The sequence below is a fragment of the Fusarium verticillioides genome, chromosome 11 (genome assembly GCF_000149555.1).
Source record: "Fusarium verticillioides 7600 chromosome 11, whole genome shotgun sequence".
Lineage (NCBI taxonomy): Eukaryota > Fungi > Ascomycota > Sordariomycetes > Hypocreales > Nectriaceae > Fusarium > Fusarium verticillioides.
The window spans coordinates 1,852,516-1,868,904 of NC_031685.1; the positions used below are offsets into that span (position 1 = coordinate 1,852,516).

The 16,389-nt window shown below is 49.2% G+C and overlaps 4 protein-coding genes across 5 annotated transcripts; 1 reads left to right on the forward strand and 3 right to left on the reverse strand.

Annotated features, from left to right (window-relative positions):
- Nucleotides 1–331: 331 nt before the first annotated feature.
- FVEG_10538 (hypothetical protein) lies at nucleotides 332–1,472 on the reverse strand (the record flags this gene model as incomplete). The annotated part of the gene is made up of 2 exons (XM_018899698.1): nucleotides 332–1,306; nucleotides 1,356–1,472. 2 exons carry the CDS (start codon nucleotides 1,470–1,472, stop codon nucleotides 332–334), a joined length of 1,092 nt encoding a protein of 363 aa, XP_018757812.1.
- A 630-nt stretch (nucleotides 1,473–2,102) lies between these two features.
- On the reverse strand, nucleotides 2,103–3,480 carry FVEG_10537 (hypothetical protein; the record flags this gene model as incomplete). The annotated part of the gene is made up of 3 exons (XM_018899697.1): nucleotides 2,103–3,004; nucleotides 3,052–3,268; nucleotides 3,325–3,480. The coding sequence occupies 3 exons, from the start codon at nucleotides 3,478–3,480 to the stop codon at nucleotides 2,103–2,105; spliced, it is 1,275 nt and encodes a 424-aa protein (XP_018757811.1).
- Nucleotides 3,481–5,085: 1,605 nt separating this feature from the next.
- On the forward strand, nucleotides 5,086–7,476 carry FVEG_10536 (hypothetical protein). 2 transcript variants are annotated; one of them, XM_018899695.1, is made up of 8 exons: nucleotides 5,086–5,774; nucleotides 5,864–5,925; nucleotides 5,991–6,016; nucleotides 6,093–6,111; nucleotides 6,172–6,284; nucleotides 6,339–6,345; nucleotides 6,397–7,015; nucleotides 7,066–7,476. In XM_018899695.1, the coding sequence occupies exons 1-8, from the start codon at nucleotides 5,416–5,418 to the stop codon at nucleotides 7,181–7,183; spliced, it is 1,323 nt and encodes a 440-aa protein (XP_018757809.1). In that variant the 5' UTR covers nucleotides 5,086–5,415; the 3' UTR covers nucleotides 7,184–7,476. The 2 variants fall into 2 exon arrangements, with proteins under 2 accessions (XP_018757809.1, XP_018757810.1); XM_018899696.1 differs by having other exon boundaries at nucleotides 5,086–5,925.
- FVEG_10535 (hypothetical protein) lies at nucleotides 7,180–16,091 on the reverse strand. The gene is made up of 17 exons (XM_018899694.1): nucleotides 15,424–16,091; nucleotides 15,063–15,371; nucleotides 14,799–15,018; nucleotides 14,625–14,748; nucleotides 13,910–14,569; nucleotides 12,763–13,856; nucleotides 12,413–12,713; nucleotides 11,077–12,362; nucleotides 10,927–11,023; nucleotides 10,847–10,872; nucleotides 9,877–10,797; nucleotides 9,627–9,827; nucleotides 9,498–9,575; nucleotides 9,049–9,449; nucleotides 8,828–8,999; nucleotides 8,475–8,777; nucleotides 7,180–8,424 (listed from the first exon to the last, which is right to left on the reverse strand). Exons 1-17 carry the CDS (start codon nucleotides 15,945–15,947, stop codon nucleotides 7,540–7,542), a joined length of 7,602 nt encoding a protein of 2,533 aa, XP_018757808.1. The 5' UTR covers nucleotides 15,948–16,091; the 3' UTR covers nucleotides 7,180–7,539.
- Nucleotides 16,092–16,389: the final 298 nt, after the last annotated feature.

The window sequence follows — 16,389 nt, forward strand, 5'->3', positions numbered from 1 at the left end:
GTTCCACGCCAGATACTAGGTGTATTTTATATAAAGGAGGATCGATCCCAAGACGTAGTTTGCTCCGAGCCTTTGGCAATGGACTTTGGAGCTCGGGGAGATTATACCCCGATTAGCATGTTGACTTGTGGCTTATCTTTAGCTCCCAAAGTGTCTCAAGAATGGGGAAAGGGTACGGAGTTGAGGGCGACTCATGCTCACTCATATACATCAATAATAGCGACAGGTTATATCTGGTTATATTGTAAAAGTAAAATCTGAAGAATTCGCTAGATCTGTTCCTTGTAGGCTGTAGCCCAGATGTCCAATCCTGGAGAAACCAGTACAGTGACTATTCGATCTTCATGCGATCAACCGCTCCAAATCCTCTGACGGGAGAACATCCCGCTTTGGTAGCCACCACGTTGACATAGCCACTGAACTGCGATGGAAACCCGGTATCATCATCAGCCTCAATAACCTGATCAGGCCTAGGGCTCGTAACGAGGAGTTCCGTATCCTCCCATTGAATAATCCATTCCTGCGGATATTCAATCCCTGTATCTGGTGATACCCAGACACTGGTTGTCGACACGGTCAGATTTATAGGAACCACTGAGTCTCGGCCGTTCTGCGAGTTTCTAACCGTAGCAAACATCTTCTGGCCATCCACGCGGTCCTCCCACTTCCAAGCACACATAACCGATATATCCAACCAGTTTGATTCTTCGAAGTGAAGCATAATCCAATCGAAAGAGTCTTGAAGTGAGCCCCATTGCCTATCGTACCATGCAAAGGACTTCTCGGGGACGATGTCTACCTCTTCGTCGTTCACCTTGAGTGAGCCTTCGGTGCGTCCTCGAGGAACTGACCACTCCCAGCCAAGTCCACCGCCGACTTGATAGGATCCTAGAGCTGCGTTGAGCAAGATGGGAGATGTAAAATAGAAATCGAAGTCAAACTCGACGTTCTCGGCAGAACTGTAAGTGTGAAGACCATGTAACGGGTTCTTATCAATAGCTTCCATTCCATAATCTTCAAAATTGGCCTGGAAATCACCATCGTGAGTCCAAAACGTGGTGTTTTCCGGAGCAATTCGATCATATTTGTGGAAAATCGTGGGATCGGTCAGATCAAGCACTGATGCTCGGTACACTGGCTTGGAGCCCTCGATATCGGAGGCGTAGCTCATCAAGTGAGAAGCGATGTAGTAGTCATGACCATTGGAGCCATGGATAAATGCGTTGATCCAGAATGAGCCATCAATTTGGGTCCATCCCTTCCGTTGAGAGTCGGAGATGTTGAAGGTGAGAGGATACGAGCCGATCTGGAGGATGTTAAGTGAAGGGTCTAAGTGAGCAGTAGAAAGTACTCACTGCGCCGTTGAGGGTGAGGTTTGCATGGTCAGGGGGCAAGAGAGGGCGAGCCGGAGGTGTGACTCCTGTAAGGACAGGCACTGGCGAGATTGCCAAAAGGAATAGGCTCGTCCTCATTGTGAAATGAATCTTGGTTGAGTGGGAGTACGACCGAATTGGGTTGCTTTGGTTGAGGCTATAATATCTCCTGTTATAGAGGAGATGCATACCCTTTTTATACAGTTTATCATAAACTCAGAACTCTAAGATCATGAGGCCGAGACGCAGATGCGGCTCATTTGTCGATCGAGATCTTCAACCCAGGAGCAATGCTTATTCGATCTCTTAGCAAGAAACTGCAATAATTACAAAGGTGGAACACATAGTTACTAATCGCGAAAGACATCTTAATCCAAGATATGCTCAATATCGAAGTTCATGGTCCCATGTCCAGGCTCGTAATGAGGCGGCTGACATTGACGTAATCGTCTTGCAGATGAACTGTCAGCATCCAGCGCAGCATATTTCTAGATCAAGTTAACGCATGCAGTGCCAAGCGTTGAATTTTGAACATATTTGTAAGCTTGGATCTTGGTTCAGACTTTCAAACCTTTACTGACCGTAAGAATACATTGCTTTATTTCCTTGGTTAGCCATAATGATCAGAATTAGCAACACTACGAAGACCACGTTTTAGATCGCATAGAACACCATATTACTCTGTTCAATTACTCCTACTTATGTATATCTATATCTCCTTTCCCTCTATTAATTACTCAGAAGACTGCCGTCAACATCAGATGTAAAGCTGGCGGTAGTCTCAGTCCCAACGACAGTCGTACTGCTTGACCACCCGTCACCAGCACAAGTCGATTGTGTCCCTGCACTATGCATCAATGAATCCAGTCCACTGTCATTCTCACTCCCCATCGCCATCTCAGCTAACGAGGCCTGTTTTACAATAGACGATATCTCCGAAAAGTCGAGTTGAGCTTCTGACGTGATCGCAATGAAATCCTTCTCTGAACCTACAAATCCACTCGACGTAATCCAGCTCTTCATTCCAGCGACAGCTAGTGCACCTTCTGTGTTGACAAGCTGCCGTGTGTCTTCGTATATGTTCTTTGTCGCTATCAACACCTCGCTCATAGTGACTTGGACGATGTCATCTATAACATCGCTGCAGATACAGGTGATCTTTGGACAAACGCTCCTCGATAGTAGGTGCTCTTCCAACGCCGGCTGTCCCTTGCAGTGTATCAACCGCGAGATATCCGCTGAATCATGCAGTTGCACTCCGATGACTTTGATGTTGGGGGCGATGCGCTTGAGATATATGCCTAGGCCAGCTATCAAAGTTCCGCAAGTAACGGGACAAAAGACCGCTTGGACCTGAGAATGGGTCATCTGCTGTGTTATTTCTTGTCCAATAGTACCACAACCGGAGATGACATACTCATCACCAGGCTGGGGAATGGCAATTAGATCATGAAGTGACTGTAGCCGGAGGCACTCCTCTTTGGCAGCCTCAGTACTCCGTCCGTGTAACTTAACCGTACTCCCGAGACGCGTTAGCTCCTTGATCTTGGCTTTTGTCGTATCCTCTGGCAAGACTATTATCGATGGCGTTCGAAACTTCTTTGCCGCGTATGATACAGCTAGAGCATCGGCTATGAGATTTTAGATACGGGCTTGTATACTCTTGAACTTGACTTACACGCAGAAGATGTTATCACACCTTTCCACCTCTGCTCCTTATCCAAATTGGCCATTCTGTTATATATCCCCCTCAATCTGTAGGAATATCCGGGTTGCGTGTCTTCCCGCTTAAACATTATGTTGCATCGAAGATCTTCACTGAGTCCATGCGCATTTGTCAAAGGGGTCGGGCTGACCACATCATGCACCCTTGCTGTCAAGATGAGCTGTAGATACTGTGCCAAATTAGCTTCAGTTCTGGCTAAGAGTTTAATGGCTATCGAGATCATACATCGGTCTGGTCTTGTGAGTGGTTGCAGATCGCTGAAGTGGGAGGCAGGTCAACAAGACTTGATTGCCAGTTGCTGATATCGTCATGTTTCACTGTGCGGCTCAGAGAACCTTGCTTTTCGAAAGACAAGAGATACGGGTTCGACCTTTGAAACATTTCATCAAACATAAATAGGTACAGCCTCGCAGGATATGGCGCTGTCGTGCTCAAGTATACAGTCCTGCGCAATGGTCTCCGGCGTAGTTCAATGGGGCTTTAGTGTGTATTGAAGCCGTAGGATAGGGACTGCTGGGTACTATGGCACTTATGGAGAGTCTAAGATGGAGTGTGTTGCTTTGTAGCCTCATATCAAATCTTGAATCCCAGCGCACTGCATGACCCTTCTACCTGCCACCTTAAAGTTCTGATTACTACGCAATATCTACCCAATAACTATACGGGGTATGACTACAAGTAGGGTACCTACTCATGGACCCATGGGGGCGGTCCTGGATCGGGGATCCTTAGATAGGGTGCAGGATCCGATGGGGTAACTTTGCCCCGATGATCAGGCTGACTGCATGGCCTTCGCAGATCGTTCTACGTGATCTTGAGCTTTGGCTCTAGCAGATCTGCCATATTTAAGTGGCATACGTCTTACGTTACTTAAACTACTGTGGAGGTTATAGCTATTTCCGAAGTTGATGGAAGTAGTGAATGAGAAATAAATAATCTTCAATGCAGCAATCATAAACTGCAAGCAAGATAGATAGACTTTTTAATTTTCCTAGCTGGTATAAGTAAAAAAAGGACAAGTACAATAACATTATATATGCTAAGTTCTAGATATAAGTCAGAAAGCCAGGCAGTTACCAGCAAGCTCAGACCTTAGTAAGACATAGAAATATACTGATAAATACTTCTAAGCTCCTGCTAAACTTCCTAGAGAAGTATTTCCCCTTTTAGGGATAATTCTATACATAATATAGATTTCTCTATTGAATTATCTTGTTAAGGTGCAAGAGCTTTCGGTCTCAATATACTTGAGTGGAGATGATACATTAGCCTCAGGGTAGCCATCGAGGTCTGATGTATTTGAAACACTGATGTGAAATAAGTGAATTCTGCGACGAGCTTCGCCGTAGCACAGAGATGAACAAAAAGCCATGAATAATTAGACACACTAATACACAGGAAAGGGTAGCTTGTAGATGTTATGAAGAGAGTTTTATCAGTTTTGTTTGTTGATGAAACCTGGAGCAATTGAATGGAGCTGAACATTGATCACGCGACAATCAACGAACAGTTGGATTGAAGCAAACAGCACAAGGTGCCAAGGACATAAGACAACAAATAACATAAATACCTTGCACCTCAAATTATTGACGTTGACCTGTAATTAATATTGCATTGGCAATCGTCCTCAGACGTCGGTGGCTGAAAAAGAACCGACTGAAGATCAGTCAATTTGCATACTCGCGATTTCGGTATCTTGTTTGGGCCCGAGACCACAGAGCAAACATGCGAGAAAACAACGCCTGTTTATTGCAGTCAAACTCGGCACATTCATTATGTGACGGATTCGAAACTAATGCTACCGAGCAATGTGATGAACTCTAAAGTGCGGACCAGAGCTAAGACGCCGTTTGTCAGTTGAGGGCACTAAGCTAAACTTGACAGGGCTAGCACTCTGATGATCTGTTAGAGGACAAGACAAACAAACAAGGGTGCTCGCTTTCAGCCCGTCCCGTCTCGGTACCCAACACAGCCAACGTCGGGGAACAATTTTTTCCTTCTCTCCCTCTCTTTTTTCTACATAGAAGAGTAGCATGACCCCATCCGGCCAGCCAGCGACAGGTTCTGCTGTCCCGTGTCTTATGTTGGCTCTGCTGTGCCATTTCTGAACCCCTACGACGTCAGGACTGCATATGTTTCTTGCAGCCAAGCAACTGCCGACGAACGTTATTTTTGATTCGCCATTAACTTTTTTTCTTTTCAAGTCGACACCATCCATCAAACTAAAATAATTTAGCAAAGGGAGACGAACGACGAAGAAATAACCCCCAAGCTGTTAGGCTTCGGCGCGGCCCGCCGTGTTTATTAGCAACGAAAATGGCTCACTCGATGGACAACAATGGACGCGACTCGAGCTCGACTCGCAGCGGCGGCGCTGGCGCTGGCGGGGGCTCCACGGAATTTCTACAGTCGTCAGCCATGGCGAAGCCCCCTGCACAGACGACGCTCACCGCCTCATCGTCGTCCAACTACGCCTCTAGCGTGTCTAGTGACAGCCAGATTCAGACAGGGGGCCTCCCCGGGACACCTGTTACCCGACGCTCAGGCGGATGGGACCGGCAGACGCTCTCCCCGGCGGTGGCAGCCAGGGAGGACCATGTCGTCAAGACCAACAGCATAGAGGACTCTTCTGATTCTTCGGATGAGTTTGTTGCCAGTTACAAGCCTGTGGAACGGTAGGTGTCAGTGATCTGATCAGTGATGATACGGAGTTGCTGATTGGTGGGTTGGGTCCATTGTTTGCTCCCATGCTAATGTGTCTCAGTGGGTCACGGTCCAAACGGTTCTTCCAAGCATTCGTCGCCAAATTCACCAAATCCTCTGTTCGTTCGTTTTCCCCCTCCCCTGCTTTCCAAGTAGCATCCGAGAATTAACCAAACGACGACGAACAGGGTACGGTTTGGTGCCGAATAGCCAGGTATGTTGCAATCATCACATATCACAAAGCGATATGGCGGTACGGGTACTCGGATACTAATACGTTTCTGGTCTAGCAAGAACAAGACAGAAATGGTATGATGCCATGTCTCGGTCCTCTTTAACCCGCGGATTTACTGATAAGATTGCGCTTAGTCATCCAACATACCGTTATCATCAATATCTTCAAGGGGCTTCATTTATCACCGATAACGTCAAGGCCGAAGCGGGTGCTTGATGTCGGTACTGGACCCGGAACATGGGCATTGGTAAGTTCCGCAGGGATCACATGATATAATATTTTGCTGACATTGATGCTACAGGAATTTGGTACGACCCGGCCTCCATGGCCTTTCTGTTACTGATGCTAACATTTGACAGCAACGAAATACCCCTCCTGTTCAGTTTTAGGCGTCGACATCGAACCAGTCCGCCCACCATATACAAAATCCAACTGCAGCTTCAAAACATTCGACATCACACACGACTGGGATATTTTCAATGGCGGCAACTTTGACTTTATTCACATCCGACAACTAGGCGATATCGGAGACAAGAAGAAGTTAGTTCAATCAGCATTAGACAACCTAAGGCCAGGGGGATGGGTCGAGTTTACAGAATGGATCGCGCTCCTACAATCTCCAAACCACTCATTAAATGGCACATATTTCAAAAGATGGAACGAGTTGATGGAGCAAGGGATGCGGAATTTCGGCACAACGCTGAAATATCCCGAAAAGTTCAAACCGTTGCTGCAAGAAGCTGGTTTTGAGCGCATCATCGAGACGAGACACGGAGCGCCGACGAATGCATGCTACCCCGGGAAGAAGCTACAGCGCATAGGACATTTAATGACTCAGAATTGGCTATTCATTCTTGAGCCGTTGACCATGCCCGTTTTTACACAGGGCTTGGGTTGGCCGCCGGAGGAGGTCAAGAAGTTCCTGGTGGAGGTGAAGAAGGAGATTGGGAATACGAAATACCATTCATTTATGACATTGTGAGTACAAAACTTCTCATTCTTGTAAGGACTAACTGACAGTCATACAGAATTACCTTTTGTGCCCAAAAGCCGGCACCCGGATCATCGACGCCATCGAATTCTGCGCCGGCTTCGGTCTCGGCGTCAGTGTCGACTTCTATGTCGGAATCTTCTATGCCACGGTGAGGAAGTACATCGTGCTGGGCTACGGAATATCAAGTCTTTAGACTAGACCCTCTGATGGGACTGAATTGCATATTTCTGGTGTTGTATAGCATTGTCTTTGGCTCGCAGGCTGCGAGAGTTGGTCTCTGGCGTGATTATAACGAGGGGGAGATATCCTATAACGGACTATATATAGATGAATACAGCTATGCGGGAAGCATGGAATTCAGAGGCAAAGAACGTGTTCGATTGACCTGCCATAAATATCGCGAAGCTATAACAAACGAAAACGCCTATAAGGAAACATCAAACAAGGAAAAACGAAAAGACAAGAGCCACCCCAATCTGTGGTATACCCAAGCGCTAAAAAATCATGTTCATGCAACGATAATTTTGGAAACCCTAGCCGACAAATCCTGAATACTATACGGGTTCGTCAAATCATTAATCGGCAAATCAATCTGGAACGCATATCGCGCCCAAGATCGAACCTCAATCGCAATAAGCGAGTCCATCCCATATTGAATCGCCGATCTCGAACGCTGAATATCGCCACCCTGAATCGACAGCACTTGAGCCAACTTAGCAACAAGAGCAGTGCAAACAAAGGGCTGTAACGCTGCTTCTTTGCCTTCAGGTGCATCACCCAATCTACCCAGAGTATTGCGGAAGGCCTTGACAGCTGTTTGAACCGCGCTCTCGCTGCTGTCTGCATCGGAGTCAAGCGCAGCGTTATCAACGGCGCGAGATCGCAAAAGGCCGAACTTGGAGTCTTGAGCCCAGGATTGGTAGTCTGCTGTGGCTTTGTCGATCATACCGAAGCTGAGAACGATCTGGCTTTGGGTGAAACCATCGTAGGTAGAGTCGCTAATGGGATCCTTGGGTGAACCTGTTGCGATGGCACCCTCGACAACGCGGAGGACATCGCGGACTGTGATGGGTCTGAGACCGCGGGATAAGAGGGATGCTTGGATCTCGGGACGTTCGCTGATGTTACCGACGTCTTCGACGAATCCGAGATCAATGGATGAGGCGGGGAGGCCAAGACTTTGACGGTAGCGAGCAAAGGTGTCGAGGAAGGTACTGCTTGCTGCGTAGTTGGATTGACCTTCGTTACCAAGGACACCGCAGCCTGAACTGAGCATGACGAAGAAGTCGAGGTCTTGGTTGAGAAGGCTGTTGTGAAGGTTCAGCGAGCCGTTGACCTTGGGACCAAAGACAGCATCAAAGTCTTCTAGGGTGATATCCTCAAAGAAGCAGTCCTAGCTTAGGTTAGATATACGAGCCCGATCGTGATTATGAGGAGACTTACGCTAAGCTTCAGCGCAGAGTGAATGACTCCACCAATAGGAGTATCAATAGAAGCAATAAGGCTCTCGACAGCTTCGGAGTCACCAACGTCACATACTTCAACTCTGGCGTTACATCCATATGATGACAGCTGCTGGAGAAGATCGCCGGACTCTGAGGCTCGGGCGACAGAGCTGGTTGCCAGAATGATGTGGCGAGCGCCGTAGCTAGCCATCCATACGGAAATGGCGCGGCCTAGACCACCGAGACCACCTGTGATGATGTAGGTCTTGTGGGGGTTGAAGCGAGAAGTCTTTGGTCGTGTCTAGATCATGGTTAGATATGTCTTGTCGTTGAGAGACTGAAAACACTTACCTTGATCAATTGTTGATCGTCGACATTCGTGAGCGACACAACCTGTTTGCTCTGAGTTCCTTCCATCACTGCAGCAAAAGCCGACTGTATAGAGTCAAGTCCCTTCACCGAGACTGAACTGTCAATATCGATCTCTCGCTTCTCAACCATGTCGATGACTTGGCCAAGCAATCTAACAAAATTGTCAGCTGAAGCTCACACAACGAGACGGAACTACTTACTCTCCAAGATCCTGCTTGCTTTCCAGATAAGCATCCGCCAAATCAACAGACGCAAACATGATATTCTTATACGGCACAAAAACCTCATCACCCGAGCTCTCACCCGATGCAATCTCAATGTACGTTCCACGGTTCGCAATCAAGTGCGCAAAGTCCGTATATTGACCAGCCTTAGTGTTCAATACAATCTTATACGCTGAGAAAGTCGTGGAGCGAGACACGCTGGAGCGGCTCGTGTTGGTGGGGTTCACAAAGATCTTGGCAGAATGAAGACCGAGTCTGGTGAGGATAGGCTTCGTGGTTGCGTCGCTGATGGCGGCATAGACGTCGAGTTTGAGTGCTGTTGCGGTTTTGATGAGGGCGATGCCTTGGGGGGAAGATGCGTTGATGATGAGGATTTTCTGTTGGTGACTTAGTAGTGTTTGGAGGTGAAGTGGCGTGGTACATACCTGGCCTGTTGTTACTCTGGCTGGTGTTGTCAGAGCGTACAGAGCAGTGACGAAGTTTGTAGGAATGGCTGCCGCATCCTGTAGCAGAGTTAGTCATGCAAAGTCAGTAGATAATAGGACTCTTCTTACCTCGAATGAAAGCCAGTCTGGTATCTTCCCGCAACAGTCTGACGGTGCCAAGTACTGGGTTGTGAAAGTCCCTTGGCCGATGACCGCGACGCGATCTCCAGGGTTAAGCCAGGCGACATTGGCACCGCACTTGGTAACGACGCCGGAACACTCACGGCCGAACGACGTCGCTGGAAGTGATCCCTGTGCGATGTACCCGTCCTGATACAATGTTAGATCGAGTATTGTTGGTGGAAATAGATGGACTTACCCGTTCGTCAAGTCCGACAGCCTTGACATCGACGAGAACATGTCCGTCTGGAATGCTTGAGTACGCATCGTCTTGGGCCATGGTCAGACTCTCCAAGATACCAACCTCTCCCATGACCAAGTGATGAGGAGCCTTCACCAGCTGCGTGGAGGAGGCATCCATCTTTCTAGCAGGGCCATAAGCATTCTCAAGCGGAGTATCATTAACAAGCCGGCATGTCCACAGCTGCCCATCCTTCTCAGCAATCTCATAGTCCAATTTAGAGATTGGGTCATCATGAGAGTAATGCGCCCGTTCCAAGACGTGGTAGATGATGTTGGCTGTGATATCGCCATCGCTGCTCAGGTCAAGAGTGTACAATCGGCATTGGCTATTTTCGCCGCGAAGAGTTCGTGCGAATCCTGTTACTAGACCTCCTGTTGTGTTCTGGGGGTCGAGGTATACTTTGCGAGTGACCCAGATACACTTGATAGGCTTTGTAAGCCACGACTTCATTGCGGTCAATTGCTCCTGTTGGAGAGAGGCGAGGAAACTTCCTTCAGTCTCGTCAACGAGGATAAGCCACTCGCCGGACCATTCCCGCGAAGCAAGGTCTTCGAGAACTCCTGAGGTTGAGGAAATACCACGCGTGCCGAGATACTTCTGAAGGTGGTCTCGAGTGGACAGATCGCTACCCACGCCAGCGATGTGTACCTTCTCTTCGGAAAGCGGCTTAGGAGGAGTATACTCAATGGGCTTTGCTCGAGCCATCATGACGATGGTGCTCGAGAGTTGGTCCGTGTCGGTCTTGTCGTGCTTGGCCTCAATCTCGTAGACGCTGTCGAAGTCGGCGGCGAGCTCGTTGCGCCACTCGTCGAGAGTAAGACCAGGACCAGAGCGGCCGGGTGATCGAGTGCGGAGCCACCAGCCAGTCAAAGGGCCCTACACAAGTGTCAGCGATGCCATGTAAATGATAGGTTGCTGATCTTACCCAGAGGAAGTTGGCTGAAGTCAGATCTGCAAATATAACCGTTAGCTACAACATACAGTGACATGAGTGATGTTACGAACCCTCTGACAGTTCACCAACCAAGAGGTATCCATCGTCCCGCAATAGAGATCGGATGTTCTTCATCGCAAATGGCAGATCGGCAGTGGCATGCAGAACCTATTGCAGAATAATCAGTACCCGACAGAACTCACAGAGTATCCGAGACTTACATTCGCCGCAACAACAAGGTCGTACTTCTCAGTAAACCCCTGCTCAGCAATATCCTTCTCAACATCCAAAGTCTTGAACTCAATCCTATCCCACTGCGCAAACTTCTTCTTCGCCTTATCAAAGAACCCCGCCGAGATATCCGTAAACGTAAAACTCTGGTACGCATTCTTCCCTCCTGCTTTGGCAAAACCACGCAGCAACTCTGTAGTTGCACCACCAGTTCCAGCACCAATCTCCAAGATCTTCATGTTGGGATTCTTGTGGGCCAAAAGTTCAGCGATGGAGAGGAGTTTTTGGTTCATGCTGGTGGTGAAGATACTCTCTTCGTAGAAACGGTAGAGTAAATCGTTCTCGAGCCATACTGCTAGGGCTTCGACGTCGCCACGGAAGATTTTGGACATGTTGATGGCGAGTTGGGATACTATTGATGCGTCGACGGTTTGGGAGATTCCCGAGTTGGCGACGACGTTCATTATGGCGTCTTGGACTGTTGCGAAGCCGTTTTGTTGCTTGTGGCGAGCTGCTAGGCGGTCTTTGTGGAGTTCGGCTTGGTCGAGGAACCATGAATGGTAGCTGAGTAGATGGGAGGGTAGGTCCTTGCCCTTGTCGATGCCATTTTCAACGATGAGTGGGATGAGCTCCTTGACTAGGTTCTCGAGGTTGATGAGCTTCTTCTCTGCGGGAAGGCTCTGGATCTTGATGGAGCTGAGCATGGGGTCACTGCTCGAGATGTCGCCAATGTCAGGCTTCCACGTGAGCCTCAGCCAGGGAAGAGTGGTGTTGTCATCGCTTGTCGCTCTATCCATCTGCAGACCCTCTACCACGAAGAAAGGCCTCGACAACGAGTCGTAGCACTCAACACTACCTTGGATCCTGCTAAAGCCAACAGGCGAAGTGTTGGTAGTACAAGACGCTACGTCCGTGTTCCCAGCAGGCATGCGAATGGAGATTCTCTTCATCTTGGATGGAAGAAGTAGTGTATCAATCTCTTGAAAGTGCCCGGAGCGATTGGCCAAAGCAGGTGTTTGGAGCGCTGCATCCATCATAGCGGGGTGCAGGAGATATCGCTGGCCGGGAACGGGAGATTGGGCAGTGGATGTCATGTCAATCTTGGCAGAGCAAGCGGAGAGACTAGGGCGGACTCGGACTTCATTGAGAAGCTGGAACTTGGGGCCGTAGCCGTAGCCAACTCGCTCAAGAGTCTTGTAGTAGCTCTTCAGTGGGACTTTGAGGGGCATGTGATGCCAAGAGGTTCTGCGGCGGAGGGCGACAGTATCTTTGCCCGCTGGATCACAGTTAGCTTAAAGTATCAAGTATGACCCATGGGATACTTACTTTCGAGGACCGCAGCTCTACCGTGGCAATGACGGATATCGACATCGCCTCTCAGCGACGAGATGGTAAAATCATACCACGTCTCCTCAGACTTCGCATTGTCGTTGTCTGGGATGAGTGTGAGGAAGAGATCGATGTGCGATTCATCAGGAAGAATGATCGAGTTGGAAAACACAAAGTCTTGAAGCTCGAATGAATGGTTTGTCCAGTCAATCTCCTTGTTCTCTTCCTGTACCTGCATCATAGCCTCGACCACCATTGCGATGCCGGTTGTGAAGGAGAATGTCACGATGCCGTTAACCTATTACAAGTTAGCACTTCCATGAACTGGGTGTAGTTTCTTCACGTACCTGATGATCAACAAGCCAAGGTGCATCTTCAATCGACACCTTGTTCCTCCAAGTCGGAGCTGAAGGATTGACTCCTCTGCATCGCGATCCTAAAATCTCATGTCGCGGCGATTTTCTAAACCGCCATTCTTGACTATTTCGTGGCTCGGTCCAAGGTGTCGAGGAATAGTCCCATGCATAAGCTGGAAGGTTGTCTTGAATGTGATTGGGAAGACGTCCAACCTTGCCCGCGACCTTGTTGACTTGATCCAAGTCCAGCTGCTTCCCATTGAGAACCAAGTCTCCAGCTAGGCTCATAAGCTGTTGGCTCGAGTCTGCGTTTCGGAGCATTGTGGCGAAGAATGGAAGTTGGGGTGAATCAGGAAGGGACTTGACTATCTCGGATGTTGGGCGAGAAAGTAGAGAGTGAGGTCCGAGTTCAACGCAAAGATCAAACTTGCGGTCTGATGAGGTCAAAGCCAGGGTGACTGCATCGGTGTAAAGAACTGGGGAGACGAGGTTGGCTCCCCAGTAGTCGGCGTCAGCCTCAGTACCCTTGAGCTCAAGGCCAGTCACAGATGAGTACATAGGAACTCGTCCAGCCTTGGGTTGTATGACGCCCTTGAGCTGACCAACGTACTCATCCACAACAGTCTTCATGGCGCGAGTGTGATAAGCTCGAGTAACTGCAACAGCTCTTGAGACAATGTTATGAGCACTCAGCTCAGCAGCCACGTTCTTGACTCCCTCAGCAGATCCAGCGAGGGTAAGGTTCTGAGGACCGTTGAAGCAAGCAATCTGCACATCGTTTCGCTCCAAAGCATCTTGCAGCACCTTAGCATTGGGTGCGCTCCTGGTGGCTAGCATGGCACCCGATGGAGCGTTCTGACAGGCGATACCTCGGTAGTAAGCCACTGTGATAGCTTCCTTGGCTGTGAGGGCACCACAAGCATAGGCAGCTGCTGTCTCTCCGCCTGAGTGTCCAACGACACCGTCTGGAAGGACGCCCCAACTTGAGAGAACGTCTGTCAGCGCGATCTGAACCGCCATGGAGAGGGGATGCGCGAGAGCTGGTGAGTCAATTTCTTCTTGAGAAAGCTCAGCAGTGAGCTTGTCTGCGAGAGCGTTAGTAACCGTCAGGTCCAAATGGTATTGTGTATGCACATACCTATCAACGACCAAGTCGGTGTCTTGGATGAGTGAAGCTCCCGTACAACCTCCTCGAGATTGTACAAACTGTTGCGCGCCACAGGGAATGCATCAAGAAGACGCTTGCCCATCTGCGACCACATAGCTCCTTGGCCTGTAAATAGGAACAAGACTCGTGGTGATCCGCCACTTGTAGGGCCTGTTCCAACCTTGAGTGCATTGGTTTCCAGTTGTTGCATTAGACCGTCAACGGACTGAGCGACAGCAAATGACTTCCAGGGCCGGATATTGATCTGGCTTCGAGCGTTGAGCGCTTTGACGAGAGGGCTAGTCAGACTCTTGCACTCCTCATGAGACTTCAGGAACTCGAGGAGATTCTGCTCGTTGGTTTCTCGAGAGCTCTTTGAAGCGCCGGAGGTGAAGAGGAGGAAGTACGGGCCGTTGGTCTTCTCCCCATCTTCGTGATGGCCGTTGACACCGTTCGTACCGTTAACGCCATTGACTCCATTTGTACCATTGGTTGTACCATTGGTCAATTGAGGAGGCTCATAGAACTCAACAACAGCATGGGCAGTAGATCCACCTATACCGAGGGAGTTTACGCTCGCCCGGCGGATGGACTTGGAAGGCCATGGCTGCGGAGCGGTTGGAACACGGACTCTCCATCCATCAAAGTCAACTAAGCAAATCACGGTTAGTCGAGCGCATCAGAAGTCAGCAATGAGGGTACATACTCTTGGGGTTGGGTGTCTTGTAATTTGTGTTGGGGGGGATCTCGCCCTTTTCTAGAGCCAAGACCACTTTGATGAGACTGCTCAAACCACTGGCAGCCTCTGAATGTCCGACATTAGGTTTCGTCTGTTCCTGTCAGTATGCTCTACTGATAATAAAAGATAGGATTGACTTACAGAACCGACCCAGAGTGCATCCTGGGTTTTGTGGCTTTCGGAAAAGACCGAACCAACGGCGCCTAGTTCTATGCAATCACCGACGGGAGTACCTGTTCCATGACACTCAAAGTATCCCGTCTCGCTAAAGTCATTGATTCCTGCTTGGGCATAGGCCTGTAAGATGGTGTCTGCCTGAGCCCGCCCCGAGGGCTCCGTGATGGCTGGAGTAGCACCAGAACTGAACGGTTAGTGTCTGGATCTTGCGTCACGAGGAAGACGTACCTGTTAGATGATGTACCCCTGATAACTGCTCGAATGCTGTCACCATCTCTGAGAGCATCGCTGAGCCTCTTGACATAGACTGCATTGGTACCCTCACCACGTCCATATCCATTTGCACTAGCATCAAACGTCTTACACTGCCCATCCGCCGCAATAGCTCCGAGACGCGTCAAAGACAATGCATAATCAGGACTCAGGAACAAATTCGATGCACCAATTACTGCGCCGTCGCACTCACCAGCCTGCAGTGCTTGGCAGGCAAGATGAAGGGCCACCAGGGCACCCGAACAGGCAGTATCAATAGTGACACTGCATGAGGCGTCAGCACTGTAATCGCTCGATCGAGGAAATGGCAACATACCTGGGTCCACCGAGGTCGAGTGCATGACTGATGCGGTTTGCAAGCATGGTTCGTGTTGTTCCAATGGCGATGAACGTTGGGAGGTATTCAGGGTCTTGCATGAGCATGTCGTGGTAGTCACTCACGAACATGGCGCAATAGCAGCCAATCTTGGACTTTGAAATGGTCTCCATAGAGATATTGGCTGACTCGAGACACTCATAGACAACCTCAAGGAGCTGTTTCTGCTGGGGATCCATAGCTGTTGCAGTGTCTTTGCTGATCCCAAAGAACTTGTGATCAAACTGCTTAATGTCCCTCTTGACGAAGTGAGCGCCCCTAAAGGCCTGCTCCCCCTTCTGATTAGGATCCATAGACAAGAAGTTCTCAGCATTGAATCGATCTTTGGGTATCGCTGTAGCAGACGACCGGCCTGCTCGGACATGGTCCCACAGATCAAGCGGCTTGTCGATTCCACCTGGGAGACGGCAAGCCATGCTCACAATGGCAATTGGCTCTCGCCATTGTGGAATTTGAGAAGGCATTGCAAAAAAAGACAAACGTCAAAACAAATTGGGGTATACTGATAAAATTCTGCCAAAGTCTGGTAACTCTGGGAGGCAAAAGGTCACACGAGAAGAGTATGGGATAGTTCATGACACCACCCGGCAGCGGCACATACATATGGGACAACGGCCATGCAACTGGCCATGATACGCTCGCTCGGTAATCACCACATGAGAAGACGGCGCGTCCAGTTTCCTGGTTCATTTGTCTCCACAGCACTTCACAAGGGTCCGGCGTGTTGGTTGCTAGCTCCACGGGCTACTGCACTGCCATTGTCGTAATATTAATCATGGGTGGCGCGTGATCTAGCTATCACCGGTATAGCATAGAAGCAATCTAGGCAATTACTTGGTGAAATATCGCACTACGGATGCAAGAACAAGTCCTTAAGTGGCTTCCACGCCTCTTTCGACGATCGGA

Excerpts from the sequence above, each read along its gene's own strand:
- FVEG_10536 (XM_018899695.1), top strand. The coding sequence starts at position 5,416 with ATGGCTCACTCGATGGACAACAATGGACGCGACTCGAGCTCGACTCGC. Across the intron at positions 5,775-5,863 it reads AGTTACAAGCCTGTGGAACG|TGGGTCACGGTCCAAACGGT; the intron begins GTAGGTGTCAGT and ends AATGTGTCTCAG. Across the intron at positions 5,926-5,990 it reads ATTCACCAAATCCTCTGTTC|GGTACGGTTTGGTGCCGAAT; the intron begins GTTCGTTTTCCC and ends GACGACGAACAG.
- FVEG_10535 (XM_018899694.1), bottom strand. The coding sequence starts at position 15,947 with ATGCCTTCTCAAATTCCACAATGGCGAGAGCCAATTGCCATTGTGAGC. Across the intron at positions 15,372-15,423 it reads CTCGACCTCGGTGGACCCAG|TGTCACTATTGATACTGCCT; the intron begins GTATGTTGCCAT and ends CGCCTCATGCAG. Across the intron at positions 9,450-9,497 it reads CCAGAGTAACAACAGGCCAG|AAAATCCTCATCATCAACGC; the intron begins GTATGTACCACG and ends AGTCACCAACAG.